The sequence below is a fragment of the Sander lucioperca genome, chromosome 13 (assembly GCF_008315115.2).
Source record: "Sander lucioperca isolate FBNREF2018 chromosome 13, SLUC_FBN_1.2, whole genome shotgun sequence".
Lineage (NCBI taxonomy): Eukaryota > Metazoa > Chordata > Actinopteri > Perciformes > Percidae > Sander > Sander lucioperca.
In genome coordinates, this window is record NC_050185.1 from 36,576,614 (window position 1) to 36,598,553 (window position 21,940).

Here is a 21,940-nt window from a genome sequence, read left to right on the forward strand (position 1 = left end):
TGAGCGCCCACCTGTACTGTCTCTATACCCACGACTGCAGTCCAGCCCACAACAACAACCTCATCGTCAAGTTTTCTGACGACACCACAGTGGTCGGACTCATCTCAAAGGGAGACGAGGCAGCCTACAGAGAGGAGGTCCTGAACTTGGCAGCCTGGTGTTCAGAGAACAACCTGGCTCTGAACACCAAGAAACCAAGGAGCTCATTGTCGACTTCAGGAAAAACAGCCCCCCTGTACATCAACGGCAAGTGTAGTAGCCTTTTCCAGTCGACCCTTTGCTCCCTTTGCTTCTACTGGTGGCTGAGCTGGATATCTTGACGCGTGCAGTTGTAAAGATGAGGAGTAGAAGTTGATCCATTCGGTCCAATGACCATTTATTGTTACTGATCTAGATAGAATGTTACAGAAACTTGAGGTAAAAAACAAACAATTAAACTAAAGCAGTCTCTTATATGGTAGCAAACGGCTTGTCACATCATGGCACCACACGGCACACCACCATACGATCAAAAGACTGACCAATGCTGTGGCTTTCTGTCTTTTAAGCCTTTCCCCTTGGGCTCCACCTTCAGCCTCCCAACCATCCTCTAGGTGGGGGTAGACAGACCTGTGGCCACATATACTCACTCACTCATCCACAAACACACACATACTCACTACTATTCAGAAGAAAGAAACATGAAATCAACCCAAAGCTATTAGCTGACTATTATTGCCACTGTTCATCACACCCCCAACCGGCACTGTCAGACACCGCCTACCAAGAGCCTGGGTCTGTTCGAGATTTCTCCCTAAAAGGAAGTTTTCCTCACCACCCAAGGGTTCTCCCTAACAGGACGTTTTTCCTTACCACTGTCGCACTAAATGCTTGCTCTTGGGGGAATTACTGGAATGGTTGGGTCTTTGTATATTATAGAGTGTGGTCTAGACCTACTATATTCAGCCGCCCGACTCATCACCCGCTCCAAATCCTGGCACCACATCACTCCAGTCCTAAATCAACTCCACTGGCTTCCTATCTCCCACCGGATCACCTACAAAATCCTGGTCCTCACCTACAAAGCCCTCCACCATCAGGCCCCCTCATACCTCACTGACCTCCTCTCCCCGTACCAACCCTCACGGTCCCTCAGATCCACCTCAGCCTCCTCTCCATCCACAAGTCCAACCCAAACAGTTTTGGGGACAGAGCCTTCTCCAGAGCAGCTCCCAGGCTCTGGAACTCCCTCCCCCAAGAGATCCGCACTTCTGAGTCCCTCACCATCTTCCAGTCTTGCCTCAAGACCCATCTCTTCACCTCTGCCTATCCCACGCCCCACGCCCCCCTCCCCTTTTCATCTGTGCCTGAATCTTGTCTTGTTTTGTTTTGTTTGTTTGTCTTTATTATCTAAACCCTGTAAAGCGACTTTGAGTTCGTGAAAAGCGCTATATAAATTCAATTTATATTTATTATTATTATTATTATTATTATTATTATTATTATTATTATTATTATTATTATTATATCTGTAAAGTGTCTTGAGATAACTCTTGTTATGATTTGATACTATGAATAAAATGTAATGTAATTGAATTGACTACCTACCAGTGCTTGTAGGTAGTCATGTGCGACTTCCAACAAAGATGGAAAAGAAGTGAGATGCCTCACTCTGTAGCTAAAACAGAGAGCTTTACACACAGCAATGTGCAGAACAAAAACAAAAATATGGTGTTTTTTTATAAATGAAACCATGTAAACCTATTCTGGTGCAACCTCTAAATACAATTATGAACCTGAAAATGAGCAGAATATGAGAACTTTAAGAGTACCATGAGGAGGGAGAGGAACAGGATTTGTTCACAGCTGATCTGATTCATATAGTACTATTCAATTCAATTCAATTTTATTTATATTATCTCGAGACACTGTAATTTACAAAGTCATTTTCTGCTCCTCTGTGTCTCAATCCAAACCATGGATTTAAACACAGACTTTTTAATGACCTTGTGGGAGGAATTATTATTACACCAAATGAATTGGATTTTTGAGGGGCTGAACATATTCAAAAACATACCAAAATTGGCAGTCGCATCAAGTGTGGTGAAAATTTACATATTTTAAGGGGTTCGGGAATAGGCGCAAAAAAATGGCTCGCTAGCACCCCCTACAAAGTAAAAAAAAATTGAGCCCCTGCAGTGCGTTTAACGTAGACTCACGAACGTTGGTACACATATGTAACATGTCAAGATGTGCAAAAAACGTCATTGGAGCCATATCCTAAACCCAACAGGAAGTCCGCCATTTGATTTCAATGTTCGAAATTAGTGCGATTTTGGCCATTTCCACATGTCGTACTTTAACGAACTCCTCCTAGAGATTTCATCCGATCAACTTCAAATTTGGTCTGTGCCATCTTAAGAAGTTAAAGATGAAAAGTTGTTAAAAGAAAAACTTTTCGTCATAGGGCATGGCCGTGGCGTGGCGGCCATTTTGTGCGTTTCGCCATCGAAACAGAAGTGGGTGTAACTCGAGTGTACATTGTCCAATTGCCTCGAAACGTTTCATGATTCATGAGACTCTAACTCTGAGGACATTTACTGGACAAAATTGACTCAAAGTCATAGCGCCCCCTAGTGGCAACAGGAAGTAGGCCTAAAAGTCAAGGTGCTATACTTTAACGAACTCCTCCTAGAGATTTCATCCGGCGGACTTCAAACTTGGCCTCTATCATCCCAACACCTTAAAGATGAAAAGTTATTAAAAGAAAAACTTTTCGTCTGATGGTGTGGGCGTGGCGTGGCGGCCATTTTGAGTGTTCAGCGATGAACAAAGAAGTTGTTGTAATTTGAGTGTACGTTGTCGTATCTGCCCGAAAATTCGAACAATTGACAAGGTTCCAGGCCTGAGGACATCCACGGGCCAATATTTACTTTAGGTCATAGCGCCCCCCGCTGGCAACAGGAAATGCGCCTTATATGACAAACATCATCCGATTTACATGAAACTTAAAATGTGTGGTTGACATGTGATACTGAGCCGCCCTCTATACTTTAACCACGCCCATTTCCCCAGACCACGTCCCCTTTCATAACATTTAAACCGTTTAAGGTAGAGTCTTGTGTGAGGTGTCAATGAACTCAGCAGAGAGTTCCTTCTTCATTGGTGATGGTTTGGCCCACCCCCTATGTTTAAGCCCCGCCCCCTTTCATAAATGCTGACCCATCTAAGGTAGAGTCTTGTGTGAGGTATCATTGAACTCAGAAGAGAGTTCCCTTTTCATTGGTGACAATTTGCGGTTTCTGAGTGCCGCGCTAATGCACGGTCGCCAGGAGCGGATTCCACCAGTAACCCTGACGCGCGCAGAGGCGCGAGGGCCCATCCATCACTGCTTGCAGCTTTAATTATTATTATGATTAGTTATTTTAAACTAAACCATCAGACACAATTTACAATACAGAAATATGAGTCAACTCTTTCTACAGAGTTGAGTTCGCAGCTCAATGCCAGACTCCCTCCATAAATCTCTCATTTTAGTGTTTTCAGGCGCACCAGTAAGAATTACCACCGGAAGAAAATAAGATTCATCATATTTTACAAAGTCAAAGTTTCCACTCTTTCATTCGGCTAACATTAAATTCACCACGCCGAGCGGATTTTAAAGATATTGACACTTTTAGACGTTTTCCTGATGTCATCTTACTTGAGGTTTAAGCATTAACAGCTGCACTGATAACAATTTAAAGAAATGTGGACGTGAAACAGCTGTTACTAAATTAAGGAAACACATAAACAAATATAAATAAGTTACTAAGCAACGTCCCGTGAAACATTGATTCCTAAAAGTCTCGACTATTTCTTAAATGCTTCGATTTTTCAGTGGAGTCTGGTTCAGAATCTGAACTTACCTTCAGTTATTTGACGAACTTTAAAATGTCAAAACATTAATCTCTCTCTCTGCTGTCTCGTTCTGCTGATTGTGCGCGAGGAAACTGCAGCTGCACAAGGACTTGGTGGTGTCTCTCTCTCTCTCTCTCTCTCTCTCTCTCTCTCTCTCTCTTTCCCTCTCTCCCTCTCTCACTCTCTGTCTCTCTCTCTCTCTCTCTCTCGCTCTCTCTCTCTCTCTTTCTCTCTCCCCTCACATAGAGAGAGAGAGAGGAAGACAGAGTGAGAGAGAGAGAGACAGAGAGAGTGAGAGAGGGAGAGAGGGAAAGAGAGAGAGAGAGAGAGAGAGAGAGAGAGAGACAGAGAGAGTGAGAGAGGGAGAGAGGGAAAGAGAGAGAGCAAGAGAGGGAGGAGAGACAAAGAGAGAGAGAGAGAGAGAGAGAGAGAGAGAGAGAGAGAGAGGGAGAGAGTCCTTATCCTCGTGCAGCTGCAGTTTCCTCGCACACAATCAATCCTTCAATCAGCGGAGCGAGACAGCAGAGAGAGAGAGATTCATCTTTTGACATTTTAAAGTTCTTCAAATAACTGAAGGTAAGTTCAGATTCTGAACCAGACTCCACTGAAAAAACTAACCATTTAAGAAGAATTTGACACTTTTAGGAATCAATGTTTCACCAGACGTTGCTTAATAACTTATTTGTACTTTTTTACGTGTTTCCTTAATTTATTAACAGCTATTTCATGTGAAGTCCACATTTCTTTAACTCGGTATCAGTGCAGCTGTTAATACTTAAACCTTACGTAAGATGACATTAGAGAAAACTTCTAAAAGTGTCAATATCTTTAAAATCCGCGCGGCGTGGTGAATTTAATGTTAGCCGACTGAAAGAGTGGAAACTTTGTCTTTGTAAAATATCATAAATCTTATTTTCTTCAGGTGGTATTTCTTACTGGTGCGCCTGAAAACATTAAAAAGATTTATAGACAGAGTCTAGCATTGAGCTGCGAATAATAATGTTCTATAGCACCAGTTACCCCCTTAAATACCTATTTTTAAAGTTAAACTTTAAAACAGTAAATATATACATAATTTCAAAATACATTAATGAATTACTAAATAAACTGAATTAATTAAAAATAAATTCACAAATTAAATTAAGAATGCTGCTTTTAAAAAGGCATTGTAAAGGGCAATTCATTTTCAAATAATTTTCCTTATCCAATTCTGAATCTGATTTTGCAGTAATGTCCCCTTTCATGAAGTCTTTCTGGGACCGTTTGGGGCCTTGTGCTGGTTGGTGGAACAAAGCAAAGTGTGCCCACGCTTCAGTTGCTCTTTTTGACACTTTTGCTGCTTTCTTCAATGTTTTTGAAGCCTTTTTTGACTTTATATTCATTTTTTTCTATGCTTTTAACGATTTATCTCAAGTTTTTCGTAAACTTTCAATGTTTTTTGACAAAGTTTTCGCTGTTGTCGATGCTTTTGCAGCTTTTTTGACGTGTGTCGCTTTCTAACATATTAGGTTTTTCACCCTTTTTTTCAATGTTTTTGTCGCTGTTTTACATCCTGTTTCGTATCTAATTCTCCGAGGTAAAGCGGAGAAAATATTCTAAACATAGCGTCCTCTTCAACTGATCTAGATGTTTTTAGGTGTCTATAATACATTTCAACTGTCCATTTAAAGCCCAACGGGAGTGAATAGTCTGTTCAGTGTAAATATTGTATTATCTTTTATAATTGAAAGAAATGTCTGACCCTTATATTGATTCTGTGTTTCCTGACAGGCGGTGCTGACGATCAATCCTTAAGGTAAATCCATCTGCATGCAGGACTCTCTGCCATCCCAGAATGTGTACCATTTGAGACTAAGTTCACCCTTTGACCAGCGCACAATATATTTGGTAGAAAAAGAACACAGCTGCGCCATTTGTTTCTGATTTACTAAACAATAACCTTGTACTTGAATCCATCACTGAATTCGTCATTATCATTGCACAAATATTTAAGGAATTATGCATGACTGATATTTTCAAAATAAACAATTAAAAGAAAATCTCACGTACCCCCTGCAGTACTCTAAAGAAACCCTAGGGGTAAGCGTACCCCCATTTGAAAAACACTGGCCTAGACCACATGTGTCAAACCCGAGGCCCGTGGGCCGAACACAACCCTCGCAGGTTTTCATCCGGCCCGCATATCAGTTTAGGGTCCTATTTTAACGATCTAAGCACATGGTGTGAAGTGCCTGGTGCAGGTGTGTTTAGGGCGTGTCCGAATCCACTTTTTCTAGTTTAATGGCGGAAAAAAGGGTCCGTGCACCGGGCGCATGGTTCTAAAGGGTTGTACTTAGTGTCTTCATTAATCATTGGTGTGTTTTGGGCATAACATGCAATAAACCAATCAGAGATCATCTCCCATTCCCTTTAAAAGCCAGGTGCATTTGGACCTTGGAGCATTGCTGTTATGATGGAGGATTTGCACCGTAATATTTTTATTTGTAATCTTCTGCATGTGTGTGCTGCTGTGTGTCCCTGTGTGTGTAACAAGCATAGTGTGCGCGCTGTGCACGAGCCTAGGAGCATTTTACTAATGCTCTGTTAAAATAACAATGAAATGCTGCGTTATTGACTTTAGACCAGGTTTTTGTTGGTCAATGGTGCCATCACTTCCTGCTGCCTCAAGATAGCAATACTCCCAGAATGCACCTGAACACACCTCCCTGTAAGACCAGCACGTCCATGTGCCATGTGCACATATCACCAGGCTCAAAAAGCACTAAAGAAAAAAAGCTTATCTTACTTTTTCAGTGTGCATCATCCCTGTGGAAATTAATTCCTCTGACCTGATATGGTCCTCTCTCTGTCAAAATGTCTATTAGTTCTTACGTTATTGTTGTAGGCCGTTTGCTGAGATCTTTCATATCCTCCTTACCTTGTCCGTGTACAGGTAGCAATGCTAACATTATATGTTCAGCGGCCTCAAACTCACTGCCACTCCCGGTAGCGCTTGTGGCTGTATATGTCCGTCTCCGGAAGGCCAGCATCCTCCTTTTGACTCCCATCGAGATCAATATGTTTCATTAAAGAATTATTTTGTTTTTGGAGCGCTTACTCGTTTGCTATTACAGTTAACTTTCATATCCTCATCAGCTGTCTGTTTACAGGTTGCAACGTTATATGTTTAAGTGTAGCCTACTGTCCCGACCTCTGACCTCGTTAAAACTGGGGATAGGGGCACTGAATGGTGACTTGGATTGGTGGACACACATTCCTCTCCAATGGACTGCAAGAGGCGACAAATAAGGGCCAAACAAAACAGTTATGCAAAAATGTGGGCTTTTTTTATAAGCCCACATTTTGCTGCCTTGACAAAGTGCCTAGTCTGCCTATAATAATAATAATAATAATAATAATAATAATAATAATAATAATAATAATAATAATAATAATAATAACTTTATTCAGGACACAAATGGAAGGTCCATAGTACATTAAAAAATAGTATTTCCAAACATATAGAAATAAATATATATAATATATAATATAGGCACGCGCCAACGCTGATGTCAATAAACTCTCTGGGTTTGGGTGGTTGATTTCAGGTTATTGATTTGAATGCCGTCTAAGCCGATTCACACATTCTCAAACAATATTAATACTTTCACATATGGTCAACATAATATCTGTTGTGATTTTCAACAAAACATATCTCTTAAAATAAGAACAGGTGAACTTGTTCCAGACACTGCTCAGTGCGCTGTGTAACTTTGGATATAGAGATCCATTCAATCACAGTTCTGTAAACTATGGTCTCTGTGATTTTATACATCAGAGAGGAGAGTAAAGTTCTTGCATTAACCGGTTTATTAAACCACTCAAACAGTGACACAAAGAACATTATCATTATTATTAGATGGGTTGTTATGGCTCACTGAAAATAAAATGTACACAAATGCTACTTAAAACCCCTTTGATTTTCTCCATAAAGATTCAAACCATCCATCCATCCATCCATCCACCAAGATGAGTAGTGGCGGCGGCGGCGGAGGTGGCGGCGGAGGAGGCGGCGGAGGCGGAGGCGGCGGCGGTGGCGGCGGTGGAGGCGGTGGAGGAGGCGGAGGAGGCGGAGGAGGACGTGGCAGAGATGGAGGGGGAGGCGGAGGTGGAGAAAGCGCCGCATGTGTCCTAATGTGTCTGAGTCCTGAGTGTAATGATATTGTCTTGGGAAATGATTACTTATCATCATTGGCGATGGAGAATTCTTTGATTTGAGCATTTGAACAAACATCTCAATAAATGTAGTTACACTTTAAACCATTTCCTGTGTTTTTAAAGTAAAAAAGTACAATATTTCGGTAAAGAAGATAAAAGTCCATATACGCTTTTATCCACAAAGGTTAGTTGTGTCATCTCTGATGTATTATCTGTCTGCTATTTGACCAAATCACACTCATTTCAGCCTCCAGGCTTCATTCTGACCTGCAGTATAACTCGCTGATGATATGAACAGAGCCAAAAGTTTAAGTCCGGTGGATTCCATAGTTAGATGTCTGCGACCAACAGAAATGTTCCTACATTTTGACCAACCATGATGTATGAAGAGTGAAAACTGTAGGGGAGACAGCAATTTGTTTGGAAAGATTTCAGAGAATCGTACTGCAGCTCCCCCCTCTCTCCTCCCCTCTGGCTCTCAACATTCCATCCCATACACACACATAGGAAAATCTGAAATTATCTGAAAACTGATGATACATAAACTGTGATTTCATGAAAACCGCGCGGCAAATCACCTAGAAAAATCATAGCACCCTATTCCCGATCATTACACACGTTTTGATCTATTTTGTGTGCATGTGTTGGCAACGCTACGTGACAAACTGCAGCTTTTCACACACGAACACCTGAATTTCTGTGTGACTTTGAATTTTAATCTCCCTTATCAAAATATGTCTACAGAGCTCAAGTTACAGCAGTTTATGAGACATTATTAAACACTAGAAACTCGCATGCTGTACTTCCTTCTGTCTTTGTGCTGCTACAGAACCTGAGTTTGTTCTCAGGAGATCAATAAAGTTTTATCTAATCTTAAAAAAGGAGGATTTACTGCAGGATGTTGAACTCCAATGGACCTCATAAACATTTCATCTTAAATAAAATAATTAGGATTTATTAAACAATAACTAACAGGTCCAACATCAGCAGTGGTGTAAAGTAACTAAGTACATTTATTCAAGTAATGCACTTAAAGAACATTTCATTTCAAAGTTTGTTGTACTTTTAGTATTTCCATATTGTGTTACTTTCTACTTTTAATGCACTACATTTATCTGACAGTTATAGTTACTAGTTACTCAACAGATGGAGATTTAAAGAGTCAACAAAGACTTTATTGAATCTGATACGTTGTAGTTTAAATGAAAGTTAAGAACAAAGAGTTGATGAATTGTAATAAATAAGTAGAAAATTCCGCAAGAAATTTTGACAGTGTGCCTACTACTTGGTGTACACCTGAATAATACTGGCTAACAGTAAACCTGCTGTTTGACATGGCCCAAAGTGTCTCCATAATACGAGGAGGAGTTTGTGTTTTGGTTATTCAGAATTTTTGAGAAACTATTCAAACTTTAAAATGTTCCACATCTTTCATACATTCAGGGTAGTATTCAACTTTCAATTCACATTAATACTTTTTAAAATATTCAACCTTCTTTGAGACTTTGAAAACAAGCCCTTCTGACATTTTTACATTAGTGTGTTTTGGATAAAATATACAGACTCAGAGTGACATTATTTAAGGCACAGTGAGCTTCCAAGTGAAGCCGTGTCCAACTGCTGCACTGCCTCCTGTATTAAATCATACCAGAAATACCAGGAGGAGAAGAGAAACGGGCCCTTTTTGGACAGCTACTGTCCTCACATTTCTTATACAACACACACCATTCTTGCACATGATGATCAGCAGGGTGTTATAGCTCTCACAGTATTAAACATTAAGCGATAGAAGCGTAATTTCTGTGTGACTTTGAACTTTAATCTCCCTTATCAAAATATGTCTACGGAGCTCAAGTTACAGCAGTTTATGAGACATTATTAAACACTAGAAACCTGCATGCTGTACTTCCTTCTGTCTTTGTGCTGCTACAACACCTGAATTTGTTCTCTGGAGATCAATAAAGTTTTATCAAATCTTAAAAAGGAGGATTTACTGCAGCACGTTGAACTCCATGACCTCATACACTGGTAAATGATTTATTGATGTTTCATCTTAACCCTTGTGTTGTCTTCCCTTCAACTTTGAAAAAAATCACTTTCTTTTTGGACATTTTGCTTTTTCCAACGTTTTAAATTTTTTAATTTTCCTTCTACACATTTTCAGCGCTTATTTCTACGTCCCATATTTTCTGATATAAAACAAAAATGTAAAACGGGTCAATGTGACCCGGAGTCAACACTTAAACAAAATAATTAGGATTAACTAAACAATAACAAACATGTCCAACATCAGCAGTGGTGTAAAGTGACTAAGTACATTTATTCAAGTACTGCACTTAAACTTAACTTTCATTGTTACGCGGATGACACCAAATTGTACCTATCAATTAAGCCAGACAAAACCAGTCAGTTAACCAAACTCCCAGCATGCATCAAAGATATAAAATCATGGATGACCTACAATCTGATGTTAAACTCAGACAAAACGAAAAAAATGAAGTTATTGTGCTGGGCCCTAAACACCTACAAACCTCATTATCCAAAGATATAGCTACTCTGGATGGTATTGCCCTGGCCTATTTTTGATCAGGATATATCCTTTAACGCCCACTTAAAACAAACCTCAAGAACGGCCTTTTTCACCTTTGTAACATTGCCAAAATTAGGAACATCCTGTCTCAAAACGATGCTGAAAAACTAGTCCATGCATTTGTTACTTCCAAGCTGGACTATTGTAATTCCTTATTATCTTACTATAGGTTCCCCAAATAAGTCCCTTAAGACTCTCCAGCTGATCCAGAATGCTGCAACACGTGTTCTGACAAGAACTAAGAAAATATTTCTCCTGTATTAGCTTCTCTGCATTGGCTTCCTGTAAAATATAGGATTGAATTTAAAATCCTTCTCCTGACCTACAAAGCTCTAAATGGTCAAGCTCCTTCATATCTTGAAGAGCTCATAGTACCTTATTGTCCCACTAGAGCACTGCACTCCTAGAGTTACTTGTGGTTCCTAGAGTCTCTAAAAGTAGAATGGGAGCCAGAGCCTTCAGCTATCAGGCTCCTCTCCTGTGGAACCAGCTTCCAGTTTGGGTTCGGGAGGCAGACAGCGTCACCACATTTAAGAGTAAACTTAAAACTCTCCTCTTTGATAAAGCTTATAGTTGGGGATTGAGGAGTTGCAGCGTCCGCCTAGCCCGGCCCACCTGCTTCTCTTCATAGTCGTCAAATTAATCTACCATATAATCAATAATATAATAAAAGTAACAGTTTAACTAGAACTATTTTAATGCACCACATTTATCTGACAGTTATAGTTACTATTTACTCTACAGATGGAGATTTAAAGACTCAAAGACTATGAAATCTGATACATTGTAGTTTAAATGAAAGTTAAGAACAAAGAGTTGAATTGTAATAAATTACTAGAAAATTCTACAAGAAATTTTGACAGTGGGCCTACTACTTGGTGCACATCCGAATAACACTAGCTAATAGTAAATCTGCTGTTTGACATGTCCTGAAAAGAGAGGACAACACGGCCGACAGTAAAGAGTCTCCATGATAGGAGGAGGAGTTTATGTTTGGTTATTCAGAATTTTTGAGAAACTATTCAAACTTTAAAATGTTCCACATCTTTCATACATTCAGGGTAGTATTCAACTTTCAATTCACATTAATATTTTTTTCAACCTTTGAGCCTTTTACAAAAAGCACTTCTGACATTTTTACATTAGTGTGTTTTGGATAAAATGTTCAGACTCAGAGTGGCATTATTTCAATTCAATTAAATTTTATTTATAGTATCAAATCATAACAATAGTTTTCTCAAGACACTTTACAGATAGAGTAGGTCTAGACCACACAACAATTCTAGTAATTCCCCCCAAGAGTAAGCATTCAGTGCAACAGTGGCACAAGGCACAGTGAGCTTCCAAGTGAACTGCCACACTGCATCCTCTATTATATTATATACAAGAAATACCAGGAGGAGAACAGAAACGGGCCCTTTTCGGACAGCTACTGTCCTCACATTTTTGACACAACACACACCATTCTTGCATAGGATGTTCAGCAGGGTGTTATGATATATGTCACAGTATTAAACAAGCAATAGGAGTTCGATCCTTGTCTCTGTGAAAACAGCTGTTGGTGTTGAGGCCTGAGGTCAGTCAGAAGTCAGTCAGTTGGTCAGTTCCATCATGACATCATGTTAGCTGACAAATAACACCTCTTCTCCTTTCTTCATCTCTCTCTGTCTACAAGCTAGAATACAGAAGGTTGGCTTTTTGTACAGAAACAAATCCTCCTTCCCTATATCTTGCAAAAAAAGAATTGCGGAAGCTACTCTTGCCCATTTTTGGAGATGTGATTTATAGACATATAAATATAAATCATCAATGTTAAAACCCCTAGATTCGATCTAACACTGCCCTTAGATTTATTACAGATGCAAGTTATAACACTCACCACTGTCTTTTGTATGATATGACTGGTTGGCCATTTCTTGAGATGAGGCAGAATGCTCATTGATTGGTGTTCATCTGTAAAGCACTTCTTTATAAATTACCCTATTCACCCTTTGCACGTGACGTCACACTCTACTCGTGCAACGTATGAACGCCATGACGGACGGCAGAAGAGCTATGCTGTAGTAGACGGACAGCAAGACAAACGCGTACATGATCGTTCGTGTCCGCTGTTTGTGTTCTCACATACACAATCTGCAGAGTAATCCTCACTAAGCAAGTGTATGTATTGCAATTCTGTTTTAAATGACTGATAAATAATAATACAATTATCCTCAACCAGCTAGCTGCCATGTTAACCAGCTGTTCCTGCCAACAGGTCAACCCGATGATGACCCACATAACTATCATCGGATATTCAGTGACCTACATATCACAAAAAGAAAGCCATTCCCTTGATCATTTAACTTAACACACATACAAAAAATATTGGTTAAATTAAAGATGACATGGCATGGAAACTAGCTTCAAAAAGGCAAAAAAAACGAGTTAATGCAGGTCCTACGCCAGCTAGCTGACCAGCTAGCTGCAGCTAGCTTTGGACTGCTCACTAGCTGCAGCTCATCGCGTCGTAATATCCACAGGTCATTGGCACACCCAGTGAACAACGGTATGTGGGTAGCTATGACCGACCTGTCCTCTAAAAACATAGACTACATGTTACATAAATCTTTACTTAAGTAAAGAATAGATGTTAATACAAAATAAACCCTAGATTGATGTTTTATCTTTGCCATTATGAGGTACCTCCCCCCGCCGTTAGCGTAGCATCGCGTACCTGTAACCCAGCCAGTTATAAAGCTGGTAAGCATCGAGACTTTTAAAAGCTTTGAGATCAGCACCAGTGTATGGGGATACCATAGCCACCCTTCTCCAATTACCGCTCTTTGTGAGCACTTAGATGCCCTACCTCGACCGATAACGGCATGAAAACGAAAAAGATAGTATTATCATTACAGTTTATTTAGTGTTATTTATTTTAAACTGATTGAAACTAATGTAATATTCCGCTCATCTACTACACTGTTTAACTTGTGCTTCTGGTGATTCTGCCCTCCGTGATGGCGTCGTCACGTGGCCGTGGTCATGTGTTTGAAAAGGGTGAATTACATTTCCATATTGTTAACTCCATATGTAAATCCATTTTCCACTCGGTCCAATGAATGGCTTTTACTTGAGGTCCCTAATACTCCCAATATTTAAAAAAAATAATTCTGACTTGCTCCTAATTTTTTGTCTTTTTTTTCTCAAAATATTCCAACTTTTTTCTGTCAAATCAAATTGTTCTCTCAGTGATAATAAATAATCGTTTCCCGACACAATATCATTAACTCAGGCCTCAGACACATTGTGACACACTCTTTTTTATATTTTTAATTCAAATTATTTGCCGCCTTTGCCGCCAACGCCACCACCTCCGCCCCAACCGCCCCAACTGCCCCAACCGCCCCAACCGCCCCCACCATGGCCACCACCTCTGCCGCCGCCAGCACCACCACCGCCATGGCCACCGCCACGGCCACCTCCATGGCCACCGGCAACACCACCATCACCACCTCCACAACCACCTCTGCCGCCGCCACCGCCACCGCCACCGCCGCCATGGCCACCGCCACCACCACCATGGCCACCGCCAACGCCACCGCCACCACCTCCGCAATCGCCACCGCCGCCATGGCCACCGCCGCCATGGCCACCGCCACCACCACCATGGCCACCGCCACCATGGCCACCGCCAACGCCACCGCCACCACCTCCGCAACCGCCACCACCGCCATGGCCACCGCCGCCATGGCCACCGCCACCATGGCCACTGCCAATGCCACCGCCACCACCTCCGCATCCACCTCCGCCGCCGCCACCGCCATGGCCACCGCCGCCATGGCCACCGCCGCCATGGCCACCGCCTCCATGGCCACCGCCACCATGGCCACCGCCAATGCCACCACCATTGCAACCACCTCCGCTGCCATGGCCACCACCACCATGGCCACCGCCACCGCAAACGCCACCGCCACCACCACCGCAACCACCTCTGCCGCCATGGCCACCGCCGCCATGGCCACCGCCACCATGGCCACCGCCAACGCAACCACCACCACCTCCGCCGCCATGGCCACCGCCGCCATGGCCACCACCACCATGGCCACCGCCACCATGGCCACCGCCAACGCCACCACCACCTCCGCCGCCATGGCCACCGCCGCCATTGCCATTGCCGCCATTGCCACCGCTGCCATTGCCACGGCAGCAATAGCCACCACCACGACCTCCGACGCCAAAGCTGCTATGGCCATCCCCGCCATGGCCACCGCTGCCATAGCCAGCGCAGCAATAGCAACCGCAGCAATGGCCACCGCCACCACCGCCATGGCCACCGCCGCAATAGCCACCGCCACCATGGTCACCGCCGCCATGGCCACCGCCGCCATGGCCACCGCCGCCATGGCCACCACCGCCATTGCCACCACCGCCATGGCCACCGCAGCAATAGCCACCACCACCTCCGACGCCGCCAAAGCCGCCATGGCCACCGCCGCCATGGCCACCGCCATCATGGCCACCGCCGCCATTGCCACCACCGCCATTGCCACCACCGCCATTGCCACCGCCGCCATGTCCACTGCCGCCATTGCCACCGCCGCTGTTGTCATCATTCATCTGGAGACAGACAGACAGACAGACAGACAGACAGAGTGTGGGTGTTGTTGTTCCATGGTAACCTTGAATAAGAAATAGAAAGGTTAAGTCCCGCCCCTTCCTGTGTCCACCATGGGACTTCATTTGATCCTGTTCTATTACACAGATGAAGTTTTTGACGCAATTCACACAGATATTATTAATCAAACATTATTGGTCTCTCCCCGTTCACTACTGGATAGATTTATATACATGTGTATTTGTATACTGAATCAACATTATGAAAAACGTAATCCTTTTGTATCTTGAAAAAAAAAGTGTTTAAAACTTTCATGTTTCCTGTCCAGACAGTAAACTGCAGCAGTGCATGCTGGGTACCTGGTATGTCGATCTGGGGAAGGCTGATGGCTGAGAGCTGAACACTGCGGAGAGAAAGCCAAACGGTCACATGATCAGATCCACACTGTAACGTGACAGTCAAATGTGACAATATCACAGATTTAAATATGTAGAAATTTAAGAAGTGTTTTTGACGGTACAGAGCGTCCTTGATTTCTGTCCATTTGTCTGTTTTGGAATGTTGTCGTTTCTACCGCATTGCATTGTGGTTTCATACTAACGTTTCAGACATACTAAAACAAGCTTGTTCTACGGGCAGCCTCTAACTCACCCACTAAGAGCGTTCGCCCCATGTTGGCTGAGTCCTGCAATCCAAACTGCTGCCCTTTGCTGCGTGTCATCCCCCATCTCTCGCCCCCTTTCATATCTCTCCACTTTCTAATACAGGGAAAAGCCCCAAAAAATAATCTTTAAAAAAACAAGCTTGTTCTTGTTTCCTAACTGCGTCGCGAGTTATAGAAGCTTCATGGAGAGAGCTAAAGTTAATGTTAGCTGCCCTACAGCTGTCAGAGTTAGCATTGACTTCATATATTACCTTGTAACAGCTGTATTCTCAGTAACATGACAATCTGCAAGAAACAGGTTGCTTATGCATTTAATTCAATTCAATTTTATTTATAGTATCAAATCATAACAAGAGCAAGCACTGCAGGGTAAAGCAGGGTATAGCAGGGCGTAGCAGGGCGTAGCAGGGTGTAGCAGGGTGTAGCAGGGCGTAGCAGGGTGTAGCAGGGCGTAGCAGGGCGTAGCAGGGTGTAGCAGGGTATAGCAGGGTGTAGCAGGATGTAGCAGGGTGTAGCAGGGTATAGCAGGGCGTAGCAGGGTGTAGCAGGGTGTAGCAGGGTGTAGCAGGGTATAGCAGGGTATAGCAGGGTGTAGCAGGGTGTAGCAGGGTGTATTAAATTCCCAAGCCGGAGGTGTTCTCTACGTATAGATATCTAGGTTGGGACTCTCTGACCTACCTGTGTTTTTTGGCTGCTCTCTGGGGGGCACCGTCTGGATCCCCTGGTACCCGGGCTGATTCAGGCAAGGCCCCAGTTGCCCCTGTTGCCCCGGTTGCCCCTGTTGCCCTGGTTGCCCCAGTTGCCCCTGTTGCCCCGGTTGCCCCTGTTGCCCCGGTTGCCCCGGTTGCCCCTGTTGCCCCTGTTGCCCCTGTTGCCCCTGTTGCCCCAGCTGCCTCGGTGGTCCTATGTGGAGGTTGTGGACTCCATCTGTGTAGGTCTGAGGCAGAGGAGACACGTGTGGGTGGTGTTGTTGTTCCATGGTAACCTTGAATAAGAAGTAAAAAGGTTAAGTCCCGCCCCTTCCTGTGTCCACCATGGGACTTCATTTGATCCTGTTTGAATTGAGCCGTCAATTACACAGATTAAGTTTTTGACGCAATTCAAACAGGATCTAAACATTATTGGTCTCTCCCCGTACACTACCAGACACATTTTTATTAAAATAAAGTCCAGTGGTGGACACAGGAAGGGGCGGGACTGTTTTACATACCATAATTAAAAATATATGCAGATTTTAAAGGGTGATTTCAAAAATACATGAATACATTGAATACATACAGTATATACTGTATATGTATACATGTACTTACAATTGAGCAGTGCATGCTGGGTACTTGGTATGGCGATCCGTGGAACACTGCAGAGAGAAAACCAAAAGGTCACATGATCAGATCCACACGGTAACGGTAACATGACGCTGTAACACCGTTTTCCCAAATCTGAACATTTTGACACAAACTCTCTACAAAAATGGGTTCTGGATGTATTTTTTAATGAAGTCCTAAAATTATACACAAGTATTAATATTATTTCAAGTATAAACCTCAACCTGAACCTGAATGGTTTCATATGATGTACTACGAAATTACAGCGACCGCCGGCCGGTCACATGACAGTTGAGAAAGTTAAAATCCAAAACGACTAGTGATGTTGAAACGCTGATGTTAGCTACTAGCCGATAGCAGTTGGGAAACGCTAATGACGTTACATCCACGTTACAGGCTTTACAGCATACATACATCCCTCGGATGCATCATAAGATAATACCATGTAACTAGAAAATTCCGCAAGAAATTTTGATAGTGCGCCTACTACTTGGTGCACATCCGAATAACACTAGCTAACAGTAAAACTGCTGTTTGACATGTCCTGTAAAGAGAGGACAACACGGCCTACAGTAAAGAGTCTCCATGATAGGACGTGTGTGTGTCAGAACTTGTTGCTATGGTGATTTCCACAGTGAGGGAGTAGAGGAGGGAGGGGGAGGGGGAATCTTCCATGGGTCAAACTGTCCATTTAATGATAATTATACCTCTTAAGTTTATTCTGTAATTCAAAAACCGTGGGTCCAAACAGAATAAATGTTATCATCACAAGAAAGATAAAAGTCTGGCGAATGCATTAATGTGGTTTTTATGTTTCTGGTGTCAAATATATGCGACAGAGAGCAGGTAACAAACAGGGAACCATCTGGGTCCTTCCAGATATTTTTTTTCATTGTTTCTATCGGCAGTTGGTATGAACAGAGCCAAAAGTTTAAGTCCGGTGGATTCCATAGTTACATGTCTGCGACCGGCACAAGATTTCCTACATTTTGACCAACCATGATGTATGAAGAGTGAAAACTGTAACGGAGAGACCAATTTGTTCAGAGAATCGTACTACAGCTCCACCCTCTGTCTCCCCTCTAACTCTGAACATTCTGTCCCCATACACACACATTGGAAAATCTGAAACGGTCTGAAAACTGGACGATACATAAACTGTGATTTGGTAGAAACCATGCTTGATATCAGAATGCCCAATTAGCCCAATAAAGGCCAAAGTCTTGTCTTAAGTTTAAACTTTTAATTATTTTTCTACCTTAAATTATGGCGATACAGCAGAGGGATTGTTCTGAGCTATGTTAAGCGATTTCCCGAAGATTTCCCATTAAAGTCTATGGGGAAAACCGTGCAACAAATCTCTTAGAAAAGACATAACACACCATTCCCGACCATTACACACGTTTTGATGTATTGTGCATGTGTTGGCAATGCTCCGTGACTAATAGTGGGACAAAATGTGGCGGAAGATGAAGAATAATAAAACACACACACACACACACACACACACACACATATAAACACATGAAGTTGTTGACATTATAATATTTTAACACTCTATTATTATCCTTATAGATTTGACTGAATTGAAGAGTTGTTTCGATAAGAAAACTTCACAATAATACAAATATTTCCTTTTTATTCTGTGACAAACCTGGAGGGTAGCTGGGGGCCGAGTACGGAGGAGGGTCCTCATTATTCATCTGGACGGATGGATGGATAGATAGACAGATAGACATATATATAGAGAGATCTGAGAGAGGAAAGCAGAAATAGTTAGCAAATATGGTGGATTAAAATGACTATGTTTGTTTATATATTCTATAACAGGTTCATGTTCATAAAGCCTAATATATATATATATATATATATATATATATATATATATATATATATATATATATATATATATATATATTCAAACAAACCATTAACCAGACTGAGGATTTGTAATTCATTAAGCTGTTTAAATGTCAGACAAAAAATAAGTATTTAAGGGGGTAACTGGTGCTACAGGACATTATTAGTATTATTAGTTATTATGAACTAAACCATTAGACACTATTTACAGAAATATTTACAATACAGAAATATGAGTCAACTCTTTCTACAGAGTTGAGTTTGCAGCTCAATGCCAGACTCCCTCCATAAATCTCTCATTTTAGTGTTTTCAAGCTCACCAGTAAGAACTATCATATTTGAATTTTTGTGGTAATGCAGTCAAATGGATGAAATCATACTTAACTGACAGAAAACAAAGCACACGCATTAACAACACTCAATCTACATTTCTAAACTGTAAAATGGGTGTCCCCCAAGGATCTATACTGGGCCCCCTTCTGTTCAGTCTCTACATAAATGACCTGCCCACTGTTTGTCCATCTGTACATTACAAATGTATGCAGATAACACAGTCCTCTATGTGCATGCTAAAAATAAACAACAAGCTGCACAACAACTGACTGAGGCAATGAGTAAGGTATCCATATGGCTAACTAATTCATGCTTACACCTGAACATAAGTAAAACAGTATGTATGTATTTTACAAAACAAACTACTGTGACTTCTGACCCTGAGGTAATTGTTAACCAAGAGAAGGTTAGATTGGTATCTGACTTTAAATATTTGCGAATCATCCTAGACTCACAACTCTCATTTAAAAAGCATATAAAAAAGGTGGCTAATACTGTTAAATTTAACCTGGCAAATTTTAAGCATATAAGACCATACCTACCAATGAAGGCAGCAAAGCTCTTCTTGCATGCAATGATCTTCTCACATTTTTCTTACTGTTTAAGTAGCTGGTCGCAAGCCAATAAAACCACATTGCAACCATTGGAGTCACTTTATAAACAGGCATTAAAGACATTGGACCGTAACGGTAATAGCTATCATCATTGTCACATAATTAAAAAATACAATATGTTTAGCTTTGAAAACTTCAGAAACTTTGCTGATGCCTGTCTTGTTTTTAAGGTACTCCGTGGGCTTGCTCCACCACCATTGTGCCAGTTTATAAAACAGAAAGATAAGGTCAATAGAGTAACCAGAGCAACCATCAGAGGGGACTGCATACTTCAATTTAGAAAAAGTAGGATTGGAAGCACAGCTTTTTCTATCAGAGCCACAATTTTTTTGGAATAGTCTGCCCAATGAGTTAAGGGAGTGTAATAGTCTCTCCTCTTTTAAAAAAACATCTTAAATCTTGGATTAGGGACAATTACAACTACAACCATACACCACACACTTAAGCCCATGACCATATTTTGCTTTTATTTTTTATTTTATTTTTTTTATACTGTACTTTATATTGTAATTATGTTGAAGGTTAGATGAGGTGAGCAATATATTGTCTGTTTGAGGGTATATTCATATTGTTTTAAAATTCCTGCTGTATTTATTACATTGCTACTGTATTTCTTAAATTTATAGTGTATTTGTATTGACTTTTGTATTTTAGGGTGCCTGTTAAGACCTGGCTAGGGACAACAGGTGGAAACTAGCACTTGTGGCTAACTCTGGCTTGTTTACAGCAAGTAATTTGTCTGTTGATCAATGAGCATTGTCCTTATTGTCAAAAAACTTTTGTTGGTTTATAAATCAGTAAACGGTTTAGGGCCAAAATACATTTCTGATCTGCTACAACAGTATGAACCACCCAGACCTCTCAGGTGGTCTGGGACAGGTCTGCTTGTTGTCCCCAGAGTCAGAACTAAACAGGGAGAAGCAGCGTTTAGTTTTTATGCTCCACATATCTGGAACAAACTCCCAGAAAACTGCAGGTCTGCTGCAACTCTCAGTTCTTTTAAATCAAGGCTGAAGACCTTTCTCTTTGATGTTGCCTTTCATTAAATAACTGTTACTATTTTATCTGCTTTTATATATTTAACTGTTTTAATTGCTCTTCAATGTTTAATTTCTTATACTGCACTGTAACTTTTATTCTCGTATTTTTTTCTTCTTATATTTTTAATCTGTTTTCATGTAAAGCCCTTTGAATTGCACTGTTGCTGAAATGTGCTCTACAAATAAAGCTGCCTTGCCTTATCAAATAACTAAATAAATAAATAAAAAAAAAATAAAAAAATTACCACCGGAAGAAAATAAGATTAATGAAATAAGTTTAAAGTCAAATTATTCACTCTTTGCGCAGATTTTAAAGATATTGACACTTTTAGACGTTTTTCCTGACGTCATCTTACGTGAGGTTTAAGCATTAACAGCGGGTGCACGCACTGATTTAAAGAAATGTGGACTCCACGTGAAACAGCTGTTACTTGTTGAACTATCAAATCCGAATTAAGCAAAAACGTAAATAAATACAAATATGTTATTAAACAATGTCCTGTGAAAACTTAGATTCCTAAAAGTCTGGACTACTTCTTAAATGGTTAGTTTTTTCAGTGGAGTCTGGTTCAGAATCTGAACTTACCTTCAGGTGTTTGAAGAACTTTAAAATTCTCTCTCGCTCCGCTGATTGATGGGTCGATTGTGAGCGAGGAAACTGCAGCTGCACGAGGACAATTAAGGCGGAGTCTCTCTCTCTCTCTCTCTCTCTCTCTCTCTCTCTCTGTCTCTGTCTCTCTCTCTCTGTCGCTCCCCCCTCTCTCTCTCCCCCCTCTCTCTCTCTCTCTCGCTCTCTCGCTCCCTCTCTCTCTCTCTGTCTCTCTCTCTCTCTCTCTCTCTC

General features: G+C 41.5%; 1 protein-coding gene and 1 long non-coding RNA gene across 2 annotated transcripts in view; both read right to left on the minus strand.

The window, feature by feature from the left end:
- The window catches only part of LOC116036424 (bromodomain-containing protein DDB_G0280777-like), a 1,700,590-nt gene that overhangs the window by 1,312,231 nt on the left and 366,419 nt on the right, over positions 1–21,940 (minus strand). Inside the window, exon 7 of the mRNA XM_036008807.1 lies at positions 208–219. Coding sequence (XP_035864700.1) covers positions 208–219 — 12 coding nt within the window. The remainder of the gene's footprint in view (positions 1–207; positions 220–21,940) is intronic.
- LOC118496573 lies at positions 8,456–18,474 on the minus strand. Its single transcript, XR_004899164.1, has 3 exons — positions 18,347–18,474; positions 17,471–17,476; positions 8,456–8,547 (listed from the first exon to the last, which is right to left on the minus strand). It is a non-coding gene; the product is annotated as an uncharacterized LOC118496573 (long non-coding RNA).